This window comes from Plecotus auritus (genome assembly GCF_963455305.1).
Source record: "Plecotus auritus genome assembly, chromosome: 11".
In the NCBI taxonomy this organism is placed as follows: domain Eukaryota; kingdom Metazoa; phylum Chordata; class Mammalia; order Chiroptera; family Vespertilionidae; genus Plecotus; species Plecotus auritus.
The window spans coordinates 18,755,671-18,774,227 of NC_137777.1; the positions used below are offsets into that span (position 1 = coordinate 18,755,671).

Below are 18,557 nucleotides of genomic sequence, written 5' to 3' on the forward strand. Positions count from 1 at the left end.
GTTGAGCGTCAACCTATGAACCAGGAGCTCATGGTTTGATTCCTGGTCAGGGTTGCGGGCTCAATACCCAGTGTGGGGCATGCTGGAGGCAGCCTATCAATGATTCTCTCTCATCACTGATGTTTCTATCTCTCCTTCTCCCTTCCTCTCTGAAATCAATAAAAATATTTTTTAAAAGAAGGAATTCCCATTTTCATGAAATCTTTTTCTAGAGCATCACCCGCTCCTTCCCCTCTAAACCCAGAGACGTTTCCTACCGGCATCATTCTTCAGCATTCTGTCTTGAATTGTCTATAAACCGATGTTGATATTTTACATTTATTTGTTCAAATAAATATTTCTTTGATACAATGTGAGCAAGGTCCCCACCCTTTTGGAGCACATGTTCCAAATCCTCTGGTGGGATACCAGAGCTTACAATGGCGAGGGCAAGCAGTGCTATTTTTTTGTCTTCCCAGCTTTACTGAGGTATAATTAACAACTAAGTTCCTAATGTATTTAAAGATGATTTGATATATTTATACATTGTGAAAGCATTCCCCCATTGAATTAATAGACATCTCCATCACCTCACATATTTACCTTAGTTTTTTTCTTCTACTCTCTTAGCAAATTTCAGTTATTCAATACAGTGTTACCAACTATAGTCACCATGTTCTACAGTAGATCCTTAGACCTTATTCCATCTTATAACTGGAAGTTTGCAGCTTTTACCAACCTCTCTCTGTTTCCCTGACTTTCCCGGCCTTGGCAACCACTTTTCTACTGTTTCTATGAATTTGATTTTTATTATTATTATTATTCCACACATAAGTAATACCATGCAATATTTGTCTTTCTCTGTCTGGCTTATTTCACTTAGCGTAATGCCCTCCAGATTCACTCGTATTGTTGCAAATGTCAAAGTCTCAGTGGCTTAAACACCAAAAGTGTGTTTCTTGCTCACACAGGATCCAGAGCATGTACACAGAAGGGGACTCCCACGGGGTCATTCGGGCGCCCAAGACTGTTTACCTGGATGGAGGCCCTGTTGTCCCCAGGGGCTCAGGGTTGGGGAAGGGCGGGGGGCCTAGGTCCTCTCTACCGAGCTGACTGACTGAAGAAGAGTGAGGGACTCCTTCGCAGGAGGTTTCCTGGGCCAGGTCTAATGGTAGTACTACATCACTTCTGCACACTTTCCACTACAAAGCTCCGGTCCCTGGCCACACCCAGCTCCCAGGGAGTCTGGAATGGTTTAACTCAGTGGTCGGCAAACTGCGGCTCGCGAGCCACGGTTTGCCACTCTGTTGACTAATAAGTTTGCCGACCACTGGTCTAACTACATGCCCAAGAGGCAAAAGAAATGTTTTTTGATGAACACAATGTTCTCAGCCACAGGGAACGTTCTAGAATGTTTAAGAAATAAATAGTTGACATACTAGAGCAGGGCTGGGACTAGGATGGAGTGAACGAAGCTCCTACAGTACAAAATGTAAGGAGCTGCTCACTCGTAGCCTAATAAGGCCAGTGTATCTTTTTAATATATTTATATATATATACACACACACACATATATATATACATATATATATACACACATATACATATATATACACATATATATATATACACACATATACATATATATATACATATATATGTGTGTATATATATATATATATATATCTTTATTGATTTCAGAGTGGAAGGGAGAGGGAGGGAGAGACACATAGAAGCATCAGTGATGAGAGAGAATTGTTGATCGGCTACCTCCTGCATGCCCCTCACTGGGGCTCAAGCCCACAACCTGGGCATGTGCACTGAATGGGAATCAAACCGTGACCTCCTGGCTCATAGATCGACACTCAACCACTGAGCCATGCCAGCCGGGCTGAGGCAACTATATCTTGAGATTTATGCCATAACTGCCCCCTTCCTTTCCTCCCCCTATCCTGGACAATTTAATATACAAAATGGAAAAAGAGAGATATGCTGCTTTAGCTACAGTTATCGGGAAAGGAGCTGGTCTTTTGAGAGTTAAGCAACAAATGCAAAGGTCCCGAGACAGGAGCAAGTTTCCTGTTTGAGAAACAGAAAGAGGTCAATGGGCTGAGGCACCTGCAGAAATAAGCAGACCAAGTCACACAGCGCCCGGGGCTGACGAGGCATTGGGCTTTATGTCAGATATAGATGCAATCCACTGCAGCATTTCAGCGGTGACAGCAAACGCTCTGACTTCTGTTTCATGACCAATCACTCTGGTCACCCTGTGGGGAGATGGGCTGGAAGGCTGCGGATGTGGCACAGGACGGAGATGCTGATAACCTGCTCTACAGCATGTCAATAGGCTGAGAGAAGAGTGGTTCAAAATATACTGGGAGGGACACAGACATAACAAGTGCTGCTGAGAAAACAAGGAGCAAAGGTTTAAGCCACTACGTGGATATTCATGGCACATGGAGGCAGGAAAAACAGACGAGAACATTGTGTCTCTCTATTTAACTCGTGAGCTCCTTAGGGATCAGGGAGATGCTTCTTGCGTATGCTCAACAGGAATAATTCAACAAGGTATTTTTAAAAGAAAATAATATATATTATCAAAGCCTCAAGGCAATATACACACCATCTCCCACCTACAGAATAAGCATCAGTACAACATTCTGAAGGAAGGTTGCAATAAGATCTGAAGTCTCACCTTTGCTTCTTGGTGGTTAAGACCACGGCTGAGTCAAAGGCCTAGACTGAAATGCTAGCTCTGCCACTTACTAGATCTGTGACCTTGGGAAAAGTACTGACTCCTATGCCTCAAGATTCTTCATCTATAAAAAGGAGGAAGAAATAGAGCCTGCCTCACAAGGTCATTTGAGGATGAGATGAGATCATATGTAGCCTCAAGAACTATGCGTGGTATATAGTAACTGCTCAATAAATGCAATGATTATAGTATATTAATTGTTATATCTAGTGCTGAAATGGTTCCTAAGGAAAAAATAAACAAGGATGTTCATAGCAGCATTATTAGTAATACTGAAAAGTTAATACTGGAATGTTTAACTTCTAACAACAAGGATATGGATTTTTAAATTTCATGGTTATCAATAACTTATGATCCAGGCATTACAAATAATATCATTAAAAGAGTTAAGATTATGTGCTTATGATGTACTGTTTTAAAGTATTCTATTTATGGGGAAGGGAAGGAAACATCTGGAAATATAAAAACCAAAATGTTATCGCTGAGTGGAAAGATGATTGCTAGCTTTGTTTTCTTCATTGTGTTTTTGGTTTTCCAAATTTCCAACAACGAATTAAATGTTGGTTTATATTCATAAAAAAAATACTTCTCAGCTAGTGGCTTTTTTAAACCAACAACTTATGTGAGCATGGTGTCAAGTCGTTACCACTTGCTTCCAAGACAAAACACGTAAATTTCTCAACAATATGGGGGTTTATTACCAAAATAAGTTTCAAAACCAAATGAAAGAAAATGGAGTATGAAGGACATAAACTACTTACCCCTAATTAGTGGATACAGCTCATCTGGTTTCTTAAACACATACAGGTCAAAGGGGAAAAAAATTCCTTCTCCAGAATCTTCCATCAGGAAAAGACGCCGTGTGCACCCCCAGCCCCGTGTCCCTGTCTGGCAACATAACCAGTGTCTTGTGTTCTCACTTTTGCTCTAACATCTTGGGAAGGCACTTGACTCCTAAGTGCTGCACTTCTCTGGCAACGGCTTGCTAGAGTCGTGTATCAAATATGTTTATATTTAAAATCTCTAACATCCTCTCCAATTTGGTCCTCCCTATGGATGTTTGTGTAAATTAAATGTTCAATTTGAAATTATTAAATCTACATATTATGGTGTCTTTCAATGGGTAATACAAGAATTACACCAATAGTGGCTTTATTAGCAATAAGCTAGGTTTCTAAATGGAAAAAGGCAAGATTTCTGTAATTGAAAGAGCCAGCTGCATCTAATAAATAGAATTTTTTTTACAACTTTGCTGTCATTTCCCCACTGAAAACATGTAATATCTAGAGTTAGACCCTTTCCTACTCTGCCTGCAAGTCAGACTGCACTGCAGAATGAGCCACCAATGGATCTGGAGAGCACATTGTAAGTGGCCAGCTGCCATCCAGGTCAAGCTTCAGGGAACTTTAATCCTTCTCAGGTGACGGTACTTGTATTCTACAACATCCAGTTGATCTCCTCAAATATTTTCCTTCCTCTCCTCTCTAAGCTTTCCAGAGAGTGTTTAAGTAGCACAAAGTACTGTTTTTCTACCCAATGAGCCTCAGATTACACCAGGCCGGAGCTACTGTATGCTCACTCAGTAGCTTCTCTGAAAGCTGTTAACAGAAAACATTATCAGAAGATGTCTAATAGAAGTCAGGTTTTCAGAAGGTTTGCATTTCATTCTTGTTAGCAGCAGCCAAAAAGATGTTTTGGATGTCAGTCTCCCACTACTGTTTCAGTAGCAGGAACTATTCACTGGAAGACTTCACCTCCTCCATCTGACAGGCAAAATGGTTTGACACAAATCAAAGCATTTCATTCACTTGTAGTGAAGTTGATCCACTGGCTGGCCAGACGTGGACCAACTCCTTACTCTAAAGCAGTGGTTCTTAACCTTTCTAATGCCACGACCCTTTAATATTTTGCTACTGTTATGAATCGTAATGTAAATATCTGTGTTTTCCGATGGTCTTACCAGGGGTGGGCAAACTTTTTGACTCGAGGGCCACAATGGGTTCTTAAACTGGACCGGAGGGCTGGAACAAAAGCATGGATGGAGTGTTTGTGTGAACTAATATAAATTCAAAGTAAAGGAGCGGAGGGGAGAGCAAGAGAACCGGATAGAACAGCCGGATCCGGCCCACAGGCCGTAGTTTGCCCAAGGCTGTCTTAGACTCTACAGCAGCGGTTCTACAGAACTGCTAGCAGGGTCACCTAAGACCATCGGAAAACACAGATATTTACATTACGATTCATAACAGTAGCAAAATTACAGTTATGAAGTAGCAACGAAAATAATTTTATGGTTGGGGGTCACCACAACATGAGGAACTGTATTAAAGGGTCATGGCATTAGAAAGGTTGAGAACCACTGCTGGCAATTAAAGGGAAAGAATTAAGTGCATTGTCTGCTTTTCCTATAATAACTATGTTTCATAGGAATAAAATATCTATGGCTAAAATTAACTTTTAAATTTATTTATTTTGAGAGAGAGAGAGGAAAGGAAAGGGATGAAGGGAGAAAAGGAGGGAGAGAGAATGATTTGTTGTTCCTCTTATTTATGCATTCATTGATTGCTTCTGTATGTGTCCTGACCGGTGGATCAAACCCACAACTTTGGTGTATTGGGACCACACGCTATCAGGCCAGGACTGAACTGATTTTTAATAAAATTTCAGCTAACACATGTGAAAGGAATAATGAAAAAAAACTTTAAGATCACTATTTGCAAATCCTAATGAAAACTGATGATTCAGACAAAGATCATTAATAGAAGGAAACCATTAGCTAAAAGTTTAATAGGAACCTTAAAATGGAAGGATCAGGCTGTTACCACATGAACCCTTGATCAATCTCAGCGTCACTAAGAATGACACACGGGATCTTGTGCTTCCTGAGTGGCGTAAAATGAAGCACAGAGCACCACCTGCGGAAGTGTTCCAGCCAAAAACATTGAACCTGAATCTAAACCAACCTTCAAGGAGACCTTCAAGTTAACAGATAATATGGAGGATATTTAAAAATACATAAAAAGTCAAATGGCGCTCTAACCGGTTTGACTCAGTGGATAGAGCTTCGGCCTGCGCACTGAAGGGTCCCGGGTTCGATTCTGGTCAAGGGCATGTACGTTGGTTGTGGGCACATCCCCAGTGGGGAGTGTGCAGGAGGCAGCTGATGGATGTTTCTCTCTCATCGATGTTTCTCTCTATATATCCCTCTCCCTTCCTCTCTGTAAAAAATCAATATATTTTTTTAAAAGTCAAATGACCCCCCAGAACGGAGAAAATGGAAAAATCCAGAATATCAAACATTCTGCAAAAAACTGACCAGGATTTTACAGTAAGTCAATGGCATAGGAAGATGGGTGGGTAAGTCCTGATTTAGAATCAAAGAAACTTGAGAGACATATCAACCTAGCCATGTGTGGCTATTACTCGAATGCTGATTCGTACACACTAGCTATATCAAGATATTTTTGAGACAAATGATGAAGTTTGATTACATACTGATTAAGATGTGTTACCAAAGAATAAGCATATTTTCAAGAAATACATAGGATGAAAGGGCATATCTGGGCTTTTCTTTAAAATAAATATTTCATAACTGACAGGATACAGTCAAGATCACATCAGCCACTGCATGACTTATTGGCCACCAGGAGTGGTACGATTGGCTTCCCTAACTCCACAACAAACTAACCTCAATCCACTAATGGTGCCTCTGGGAACCACCACTGTCCACTATCAAACAACATTTGGTTTTTCAAATTACTTAGTCTCTTGACCCTAACAAAGTTTCTCCACTATACTGAGCTGGTGGAAGGAGGGTGACCACAAAAGATCTTTCACCAGTAGAAGGAATGCTATGGCTAGGACAGCTCTGATTTCTCCCACAGCATTAAACAGATATCCAGATCCTTGGATGAATAAAAGAATTCAAGTCAGTTTGCTCATTCCAATCACCCAACCTACAGCTGTTCTCTGCCACATCTTCCCAGAACTAGCTCCCTCAAAATTCTTCTCTAAGCCTGACCCTGAAACACACATGCACACATACTTCCAAAGAAAGTGAACTTCTAAAATATCTTCAAGAAGCAAAGTGTCAAAATGAGCATGACCTGTAACAAAGAATTCTCCCACCTACAAGAAACTGCCCAGAGGACTAAGTCAAAGACTAGGTCTGCCTTCATTTACTCGGATTTACAGATTGTAACCTGGGAGCCCCAGGTGCAGTCCTTCTCCATCCACTGGGCTGCCAAGTGTTTCTCATTCGAATGGGGAGTCTTCAAAGACCAATCATGGCAGTGGAAGAGCTGAGAAAACAAATACCTTCATTACCCCCCAAAGGTCTACTTCTGTGGGGATGACAGACATAGGATGTGTCACTTGGTTATAGGGATATTAACCCCATTCTGATTCAACTAAACTGCAACCTGGTCTTGAAACTGAAGCAGTGTGATAAACTAAATATCCAAGTTGATGATGATATAGCGCAAATTCCTCAACATGAGAAACCAGCTTTGACTACAGCATGGAAGATGAACAACAAGGGACAAAAGGATTTTTTAATGCTATGTCAGACTTTCATTACTTGAGGGGAGAGAAAACTTAAAATAAATAAACTTTGAATTTTTCAAATAAAATCAGACAATTTCCACCATTCTCAAAGGGCTGATTCATTGAAAGAAATGGGTTTCTCCATAAACATTAAAGAATTTGGCAAACAATTAATTGGGAAGTATCAATTTGAACTTGTTTGGGCAACCCCAAATTTTACCAGTTGCTTAATTTTTTAGGCATGCATTTTATGGAAAACATCCTTAAAAAGCAAACAACCAAACAAAAAACCCTAATGTTTTCCAAGAGGCTGTAGAAGTTGGAATCCATCCCCGGGCTAATGCAATTCCTAGCTCCAATATCTGCCTTCCAGATATTATTAAAACTGAGAGGTTGGTTACATTTGCCTTTTGATGAAAAGGTCTTGTATAAAGGAGATTAGGGACCAAACCCAGAAACGCTCAGTCAGACTGAAAGCTCTCTTTATGGTTCCTTTGTCCCACCCTCTCCGTGAGGATATGATGATGATGATGGCATCAGTCTTACTGGAGAAAGCAGAGCAGGTTTGCCACCTGAACCTGCAGGGGAAAGCAAAGCAATCACAAATCCTACAGAAAGTCAGAGAACAAAGTACCAGGAAAAGAATGCAGAGTGTGCCCTCTATCGGTCTGAGCGTTTTCATTGTGGAGTGGCTGCTTGTCAAGTCATATCCAGCAATAGGTGAGAGGCTAAGGCCCTCACTGTGGAAATATTCCAAATGTGCTGACCCAGCAGCAAGGATCCAGTAGAAGCCCATTTGGCCAGAACTGATGAGGGCTCAGCCTGGTTCTGACCAGTCTATGAACTGGCAGCACAAACCATGTAAGTCACACCAGTGCCAGCACCATATGGCATCAGCTGGAAGATTGCAACAGCAATTGCTAACACTATATCATTGCTTTGTTAATGCAATAAAAATTAGACCATATGAGAAGTTTTAACAGAACCCCTCATTCTGTCTATTTATTTTGTACTTTTATAAACTTTTTAGGGAAATGGAGAGGAGACTTTAACAACTATTGTCTTGGAGTGAGTATTAGCCAAGGAAGTATTTACTAAAATAAATCTTGAGATGGTGCTCCCAATGTGTCCTCATATTGTAAAGTATACTCGTGGCAAGTGTCTAGAAACCGACACACAGAACATGAACTTGGAGAACAAATTTCTGTACCATTGTGAAGCAGCCAGTTGGCATCATGCTAATTAAGAAGGTTACCTCCTATTTCTTTAATCACTGCTTCTTAAGGTGTTGAAGGAAAGAGATGAACTTCGAGCCACTTAGATAATTTAGCGAAAGCTCTAGATCCTCTCTCGATATATCCACCCCCCGCCCCCCCAAAAAAACAGAAAAGATTTTCCTTCTAATTATAGGAGACACAAAAACACTGCCCCCACCTCTGGAGTCCCAAGTGAAGAAACCTTACTCACAAAAAGTGTTCAACCAAGCCTACCTCTGTTTCATAAGTGTGCTTACTATCCTCCCATGGGCGATGCAAATGAAAAGGTTTTCAGTAAATTGTAAGGCTTTCCCAACAACTACCTAAGGGGGAAAGCTACCTATGATTAGTTTCTAGGCTTTAGAGTAGATGTAAGAAATATTTAATAACTTTTCTCTAATCCTGATTGGTTATCTGATTGTATTCTGATGGCTAAAATAGTGTGTATACATAAAATACATATATACACACACATGCATGAGTGTGCACCCACAGATACACACACATTTGTTCTGGCTATCGGAATACCAGAAATAAAAGAGGTTCCTATAATTCATATACAAGATTGATTTTTTAAAAAATAATAATAAATTTAGCCATATTAATATGCAAATTTTACCAGATCACACTTATGGTCCTACACCTCAGTTTCTCCACCCCCTCAACCCTCCGTTACTTAGTATCAGTTATGTTATTAGCATAAGTATGAGTTGTAGTTAGTTCTGAGGCTAAATAATAGTCTGTGGACCAAAGAACTCTGAATGGATACAAAGGTGGTTTCTTTCCTTTTTTAAATGAATATTTATGTTGAAAGTGTACAAGAAAAGCCAGGCAATTCAGGAGGGTTGAATTCTAGTTCTGTTTCTTTTCAATGTACCTGTTAGTTTTTATAAAATCACATTTATTTCAGTGAGCAGCCCATCTTTCTAGTAAGTCAACCCAGTCTCAGCTCTTTCAAAGGTAGTGAATTATCAGTGCTCTCCTGAAAGTCACAATACAAGAAACTACATAGCCTACTCACACCTACAGAAGAACTTGTTCTAAAATGCACATGCACACACACACACACACACACACACACACACACACACACACACTCCTGTGCCTCTCGCAGGTATCTCTGCATAGCTAGATTTACACTAAAGTCAAAAACATAAGGACATAGACAATGTCCTCCTGCACTAATTGATCTATATTATTGATATGATTACCTTTTAAGAAGATAAATGCCACTTCCTTTTATTTTCCCCTAAATGCTTATTTGTATAGACCAAGTATTTGGGGGCAAAAAAAATCCTTTATTGACTCTTTCTCTAACAGAAGTGTTTTTAAAATATAGGTTACCCCCCACAGAGTTTACCCTACCCTGCTCCAAACTCACCTGTCATTTGAGATACTGTATCATTCAAATTATAAACAGATGTGTAGATAAAATACTCTGTTAACAGAAGCCACAGGCATGGGTCTATAAGAGCTAGTGGGGGGCTGTAGAGGACAGGACATTGGGGACATCACTTACTCACAGGGTCATCAGGAGTCAGAGAAACTCAACCGCATGTAATTCATAGGCACTAACACTCTGAAATCCTGAGGATTATGAAAAGAGACTGCAAGATGAGGACAGGGCTGGGGATGCTTTTATACATCAGTGTTGTTTTGTTTGTCTTTAAACTCTAAAGAATATAGTAAACAGTGAGTTTATACTCATTGTCTAATCATTCATTCAAAGTGCAACTATGTCCAAAGACCTTTGACTTAAAAAATTTTCTCATGAAATCACAAAAATCATTTTAATGGGAAATAAACAAAACCTTATAGTCAATGACTTTTTGTTCAGCCACAACTTGTGGAGGAAGCATTCTTTAGACTTCGTTTTGGAGTTGGGGTGGGGGGGGGGTGGTATCAAGATGAATATGCTAAAGTTCTGCCAAAGAGGAACCTAACTATAGTAATAAGATTTATGGCAAAATAACCAGAATAAAAGTGAAAATAAGAGTTCTTTAAGAGCAGCACAAAAAGTTAAGAAAACGAAAATTCCAGGAAGGCTTCATAGAGGCAGTGACGTTTTAGCCATGAACTACCACATGTTCAAGAACATGAAAACACATGGCGTGTTTGGACATGAAGTAATCTGGTATAGCCTAAGCGTATGGTACTTTCGGGGTGGTGGAAGGTTGGAAACAGGCTGCGGTCAGATGATAGGGAACCTTGACTGCAATGTAAAAAAGGTGGTTGATATGGAGACCTGGAAGGTTTGAGGTTTATTAGAAGAGAAGTCACATGATCAAGTCTGTGGATGAGGAAAAGTCAGTGTGGCAGCAATCGTTGTACAGGATGAAGTGAGGAAGAAGTGGATGCTGGGAGATGAGAGTCAGTGAGGGTCTGAGCTACAAAGTACCTTTGGGAATGGAAAGGAAAGGGTGGATACGAACAGCATTTCTGAGGTAGACTCACTAGGACTGAATGAACCAATAAAAGAGGAAATAGGAAAGTCAAAGCCTGCAGTGTGGCTTCCAGCCTTGACACATAGAAACCCTATGAATAAAAATAAGATACAGGCAGACGGACACATTTGGGAGAGGGCGTAAAAGACAAAAAGAAGTTGTGCATGAAATGGAAAACATACCCACACAGGAAGGTGCATGGAATATCTATCCATATAGGAAGGTGCATGGACTATCTATCCATATAACAGTGGTTGGGAAATCAGAGGGTAATGTATTCTGAAGCTCAAAAAAATCATTCATTCTAAAAAAGAAGAAAGGTTGGGGCTTGAGTTGAAGGACTCTATATGTAAATAACAATTCAAGATATAGGGATTGGCGGGAAGAATAAAGAAATAGCAGTCTATGCCTATTCTAAATGAGGGTCATAAGAGGAGAAGCAGGCAGAATGTGGAGGCAAAACTAGAAAGTGGAGCCCCTAGCCAAAGGAAGAGACTTTTCTGGACAGGAGTGATAAGACATCTCCCGAGGAACGAGCAACAGGACTGCAACCATGTTGGTGGTGTTGGCAATGAGGTGAGTACTAGGTATGGATGATATAAAAAAATAAAAATAAAAACCCTTTCCTGAAATGAAATGAATGAAAGAGGACTGTTAAGCAAGGGAAAGGAGAAGTGAAAAAAAAGGGGGGGGCGGGGAGAAGAGATTGGAAAAATCCCTGGGGAAGAAAGAGATGAAGAGTTTTAGAATTAGGGGGCAGCAGCTTGCTTGAGAAGAAAGTGAGTGATACAGAAAGTCCTAGAAGAGAGAAGAAGGGTTGGCCGTGGAAAAACTGAAAATGCTCTATCCTTTCTTCTCATTCCCTCTCCTCCTCCTCCTTCCCATCCCGTCTCCCATCCTGTTCTGTCAACCTGGATGAGAGAAAGATGGAAAGAAAACAAGAATTGAGAAAGAAAAGTGAAAATCCTTTTTAGTTGCAAAAACCCAATCCCTTAGAGTCATACCATCCACACCCCTCTTCTTGACATACACCCACACGCCTACATACACACACATATACATGTAATGCTTATATACATGCCCTATCATATAAATAGTTAGGTCTGTAATATATGCACTTTAATATTAATTCCACCCTCCATATGTATTCTAGCTAAAATATGAAAATTTATAAACATGGTTATGTAACACTATATTTACCTAAGGGTGAGTCCTTGATTGCTGTAAATCCTGGGGGAAAATAATGATTATCATGATAATTTTAAAAAAAAGAAAAATTTGCCCTAGCTGGTTTGGCTCAGTGGATAGAGCGTCGGCCTGGGGACTGAAGGGTCCCAGGTTCGATTCCGGTCAAGGGCATGTACCTTGGTTGCGGGCACATCCCCAGTGGGAGGTGTGCAGGAGGCAGCTGATCGATGCTTCTCTCTCATCGATGTTTCTAGCTCTCTATCCCTCTCCCTTCCTCTCTGTAAAATATCAATAAAATATATTTAAAAAAATTTAAAACTTTATCTTCATGTGAGAGCTTACCATCTCCTTTCAGCAGAGTGGTGATCGAGTGATATATCAAATGATGTCTGTCATCTATTTCCTGGCCTTGGGTGGGGCGAGAATACTTATTTCCAGGGGGGAAATGGAGTTAAGAGGCAGCCATTTGGGAGGAAAGAGGTAAAAACTAGCCTGGACAATCCATAAACTGGCCAGTTAGTCTCTGACTAGATCAAGAGGTGGTTTTGCATTAAGGAATTAGAAGTGTCATTTCCAACTTGTGATTTCTACAAATATTGGATTCCACCCAAGCTGGATTTTAAAAGCAGATACAGAAAGCCAGGATTAAATGAAGGCCTGGGAGAGTGTCACCTATTCTCAATCACTTCCAAAATGTCAGTAGCTAACTAAGGTGTTGGCTGGGGCATGGCGCCTTCCTGACCTCCGTGCACTGCTGACACTAGCTGGAAAAACTCAGAATCATGCAGGAAGAAAAAGCAGCCCATTAACCAAAGAAAAGAAAGAACGTGTTTATGTTGCAAAGTTAAACATCACATCAGCTTTTCTGAAATACTCTGGAACTTAAAGAAAGTAAGCATACAAAATGTATTTTGAAGCTATTTTGTTTAAGTGCAGGTTAATATGTTCCATGTGCCATTTCATATTTTGAAAGAATACTGTGAGGAATAAGCTATCACTCAAAGTACTTGTAAAAGCAAATATCTCCAAATCTCTTCATTCCATTTCTAAAGATGCAAATTAGTGTAGCCCTCTAAGGTTTAAGAGAAAACGTTTATGTTTTTTACCAACCTCGGTTGCCAGAAACACCCCACACGGTTTGTGATAAATACTTCACTTTTATGGAAGAAGCCAAATCTAATCTTAGGAAGACGAGATGTTCCCACGTCTCTTAGGTATGGAAAAGGCTACGGCAGGAAGCACTTGTTACACGGCGCCCCTTACCATCAGACCACCAGGATTACCAATTACAGGTTTGGGGGCCTTGCTGTTTTAAAAGAGTTTTATCAAGAAGTTTTCATAAAACCCTGGTTAAAATGTGACTGAGCATATAAACAGAATGAGGGAGATACAAATATAAGTCACTATGTACCAGGCTCGAGAAATCCCAGGAGCCTATAATAAAGTAATGATGTGTCTATCCACCTCTCAGTAATTCAGCCTGAAATGTGGCTTACAACCACTACAAAAAATAAAATGAATCAAGCCAGTTTACCATACAAATAAATCATGAGTGGTCCAAAGACAGATGCAGGCAGTAGGGGTTAACAGTAGCTAATAATGACTATGCATTTGAATGGGAGGTGGGTAAGGGGGCCCAATGAGTTATGACTGTTAACATACAGACTGCACAGGAATTGTCAATCAGCTTTTCAAAACGTTGACACGTGTCTCCCCTCAAGATATTCTGAGTATTGTGTTCGTGCCTAATTCATTTTAAAATTTATTGCTGCCAGGCCCTATTAGTGTTTATCAAATGCATTTTTATTTTAGCAATGTTTCTAACTAAAGGGGATGAAAGATTAATCAGGGTTGCTTATGATGGTCTCCCCCAGAGAAAGGTTTGTCCAAAAGGAGGGGAGGTCGACATTCTATTCTCTAAATCCTCTGGCTATATTTTGAAATAAAACATAGAGTTAAATGATATATTTGCTCTCTATTCCACACTGGATGCAATTGATTTTCACTGACTAAATTATCTGATCTCTGCCAAGAATTTTATTTCATTAAGAAAATGATATTAGAGTGCATCTGAGATCATAGAGCAGACTACACATAGTGCCAAAGAAGTTCTGAGAATGCCCCACAGTGAAGGTCTGATTATTTGCAGATGGAATATGAAGAAAAAAAAAAAAAAAACAGTATCAGATCCCAGGCATTAGCCAAACCAATCCTGGTATCGCTGCTGCCTGTATGGCAGCACAAAGCCAAGAACATAACTGATCTCCTGAACCACAGCACCTTCTTTTTTTAAGGTACTAATCACTTCTCTTCCTGGAAAGTAATATTTAACTGCCACTATGCAAACACAAAGGGAAAGGGGGCAATGTTGGTACCACAACAGGCTCTAGCATGTCAGCTGTCACTGCGGACATGATCTGGCCGGTAGTCAAGCACTCACCAAGGAACTCATTTAAATCCATCTCCTTCGGCAAAGCCAATTGTTTGGTACGCGCAACAATTGGTGTAGGATCAATCAGTGGACATGAGATCAATTAAAACCAGCTTAAGTTTGTGAAGAGGAACAATTCACACAACCTGAGTTAGATCTCTATTCATTTCAATACCCTCACAATGCAATCCTTAAGCTTCCTTGCAAAGCAGAATAGCTACTATCACCCTACACTGTCTAGCCAGCCCTTTAAGCAGTTCCACTTTTAATTAAAAACACAGTGCCCCCTTTGTTGGCACAGATAGTGTGGTCACTCTTAAGGACCGCAGTTATTTTAGCCAGAAACTTGGGATTTGGGAAAGGACATCTGTTAAGAAAAAAGAGGTGGGGGGAGGGGGGAAATACACTTGGATAGAATTTTATTTTTCTGTACAACCCTCCCAATGTACATGTACTTGAAAGCATTTGAATTTTACGAAATTGAAAAGTTGGTTTGGCAAAAGTTACCACTGCACACTTCAGGACTGGGTTGCTAAATGTCAGCACTTGGGGGTGTGGAGGGGTATGAGATTTTGCTAAAGCAGCTTTGAAATAAATAGGCTTTGCCTCGGATACCTAAGAAGGCAGAGCAGGACTGAGAGATGGCATGGGAGAGAAGCCTGCAGTATCGCTTCTGGCCGCAGGAGTGCTGTAATGTCATGCTCCACGTTAAACTCTACAGAAACAATACGCCGGATTCTTCCCAGCTCAGCCACCACCGGACAGGCTGTGTGGATCGGAAAGACATTCCTGCATTAGCAAGTCCGATAATACACAAGCACTTGGCAAAGGCTTTTTGATATTTCTATATTTCTCAAACTCTAAGCACTTGACTTTTTCGACCCAGGAGACTGCAACTTCTGCTTCTAAGAGGGGGGAAGAAGGGGAAGCCTCTCCAGACACTTTTGACCACAGTGTAATCAAAAATTGCCAACTCAACCAAATAATACCTCGAAAGAAAACACTGGGGTGGAGAAAGGAGCCAGTGGGAGGAGTGGAGAAGAGGGAGACAGAAAGGGACTTTTCCAAGATTTGATATCAATATCAAACTCCCACGGCCTCTGGGAGGCATTTCTCCCTAGTATTTTTATACAGAAAAGTTCCTAAAAATAAGCATTTCCAAATGTCAGAAATGAGAGAGAAAGAGCAAGAGAGAGAGGAGTCTCCTTATAAACCACAGGTTTGCAGCCGTGGGAGCACAGGCTGGGGGGGCTGCACACCTCGGGCCATCTCCCGCTCTGCCCTCGGCGGGGCCAACCTCCAGCCCCGCGGGGAGGTGAGAACAGCTTAACGACTTCCTAAAAAACTGTGAAAAATTAGGGTGCGAAAAGCTCTCTCCAAAATCTGGATGCAGGACTGGAGATTCCATAAAACGAGTTATAAACAAATCACTTCACAGGTCGAGCGAGACGTTTATAGCCCAGAGAAATCAAGATCTGTTAACCTCAAGGCAAATGCTAACGGCGCCAAAGTTCAAATTGCTAGATGGCTCTGAAGGGCGGCTGCGCACCTCCCAGGAGCGGGTAATGCAAGGTGTAGGAGGGTTTGGGGGTGGGGGGGGGGTGTTTAAATCCCGCAGAAGACTGGATTATGTTTAGCAGCTCTTCCTCTAAATGCAGTTGGATTAGCTACAGCCACCGCGGGGCTCAGAGACAGAGCCCGGCGCTCTAAATCTGCAGGAGAGCGAGCTCTCCGAAACCTTTCTGGAGGCTTCCACTCGCCTATTCCGCAGCTCGCACAAGTGATGGAGAGGGAGGGAGCGGTTTAAACGCCGCAAGTGAATTTCATGGAGACCAGAAACCTCTCTCAGGAATAGCTGCTTTGTGGAGAGAAGTAAATGGGGGGGGGGGGGGGCAAAGCCCGGCCTGTCCCCAAAACATCACTGGACTGGCGAGCGCTCCCCAGAAGACCTGCTCACCAGCTCCTGCTCAAAGCAGAAAGTTCTGTGAAGCATCTCACGTAGCCTGAGGTTCCAGAAAAAGCCATCAATGTGGCCCTTTTCCTGGAAATGCAGGTCCTCCACCTCGGCTTGGTACCCCTCCGAGACGCTCTCCCACTCCCTCTCTTACACACGCGCACACACGCCGTGAGGCTGTGTCCAGGGCGATCTGGGGTCACGATTCGGGGCGCACGTGCGCGGGGGAAGGTAGAGCTGCAGGGGAGACGGTCACACGGACTAAAAGGTAAAGGAGACAGAGAAGAACAAGGAAACTGGGTGCCAGATAAGAAATGAGACCGAAGGAGAGAAGAATTCAGAGGAGACGCGCAGCGGCGAACCTGGGCAGGACCGCACCAGTGAGCCCCGAGCACCCAACGGAAGCCGGGATCACCCGGCTCCCCGCACGAGCCGCTCCGGTCGGCCACACCTTCTGAGGACAGGAACACAGCGTAGTGCAGGGCTCCGCGCCCGGAAAGTGGGGGGCGGTGGTGTGCCCTGCAGTGGGGGGCACTTTCCTGCTCCCCGGAGCCCAGGGAACACGGGAAGGAGGGAGCGCCGCGACCCGCCCTCCCGCGCCACGCACCTCGGGGGAAGCACCCACCTCGCTTACTGCGTCTCCACCGGTTGCCTTGGCAGTGGCTGTAATCCATACAGTTCAGGATGATGAGGGCAAAGGAGAAGAGGCGAAACTGCATCTGGGCGGTCGGGCGGGGGAGAGACGCCTCTCAGAGTCGGGGAACAGGAGGGCTCATCAGAGGAGAGGAGCCGGCGCTGCCCGCTGCTGGGAAGACGCAGAGGGAGAGTCGCCACAGCCCGAGGACAGCGCTGGTCAGTTCCGCGCGGCCAGCATCTCCCCGCCTTGACCCTGAGAGACCAGGAGGAGAAACGGGCTGGGTTGGGGCGGAGAGCCCCCGGGAGGCAGCCGCCTCTGCGCGCGTCCCAACTTAAGAAGGGGAGGGAGCGGGGAGCGAACTCATTGCCAGGCACTGGCCGCGGAGCAGCTTAACCCCGAGCGCACAGCTGCCTCTGACTGGGAGCGGGAGGTGATTACAATCAGTAAATTAGCAACCTCCGCGGCGCTGGAGGCTCCGACCTGGGGGAAAGGGCGTGTGCGGCTCTAGGGAAAGGCAAGAGCTCCAGAGGCACAGAGGGCGCGGGGCTAAAGGAGCGCTTTTCGGCCCTTGGGTGCCAAGGTGGGACACCCAGGCGCCGTGGTCCCGGGGGTCGCCTGCCGTGGGCACTTACGTCTCGGGCGGTGCGGGTGCCTAGGCGCGGCGCCGCATCCCGGGCTCGGAAGCCAGCCGCCCCGCTAGCACGTGGGCCGGGGGAAAGTTAGCCGGGACCCGCCGGGAGCGCCTGGCAGCTCGGGATTCCGGCGGCCGCCGCCGCGGGTTCAAAGTACGCGGAGGGTCCTCCGGCCTGGCGGCGCCCAGCAGGAGCGCGGCGGGTGCTGCGTCCCCGCCGGTGAGTGCGATCCTCGGACGAGGGGCGCGCCCGCTCTCACTCACTGGGTCCCTGTCCAACTGGGCGGCTTCCCAAGCTCTCTCCGCAGCTACTTCACGGCTAAGGTTTCTCCCTTTCTAAGCTGAGGGAGACAAAACGCTCACGGGAGGCCGAAGGGATGTGGCGAGCGCACTTTCCGACGGAGATGCAGCCGGCTGTGGCTCAGGATGCTTCTATAAGTAGGTGGTGCTGTGGTCCACGGCATCTAAGTCAGAGCTGCCTGGGAGTTCCTGGGTCCTAAAGCCAGAAACTCCCGGGTTTCCCTGAGGTCCTAAAGAGCGCTGACAGCCTCCAGCTAGCCTAACCCCAAGCGAGCCCCCTCCGGGCTTTCCTGGAGTGGGTAGCAGGGGTGGGGGCGCCCCTCGACCGTGGGCTCTCTCTTGGGCACTCTGCGGTCGGTTCCAACCTCAGCGACAACCTTCCTGCAGGAGGATCTGAGCCACTGATGGCTTCTATGCTGCTGCTTCTGATGAGAGGAGAA

At 43.7% G+C, this 18,557-nt stretch overlaps 1 protein-coding gene across 1 annotated transcript in view; it reads right to left on the minus strand.

Moving 5' to 3' along the window:
* The window catches only part of RSPO2 (R-spondin 2), a 146,093-nt gene extending 127,836 nt beyond the window's left edge, over positions 1–18,257 (minus strand). Inside the window, exons 1-2 of the mRNA XM_080646682.1 lie at positions 17,819–18,257; positions 17,175–17,438 (exon numbers count right to left, since the gene is read on the minus strand). Of these exons, the coding sequence (XP_080502808.1) occupies positions 17,175–17,268 (94 nt within the window). The 5' untranslated portion in view covers positions 17,269–17,438; positions 17,819–18,257. The remainder of the gene's footprint in view (positions 1–17,174; positions 17,439–17,818) is intronic.
* Positions 18,258–18,557: the final 300 nt, after the last annotated feature.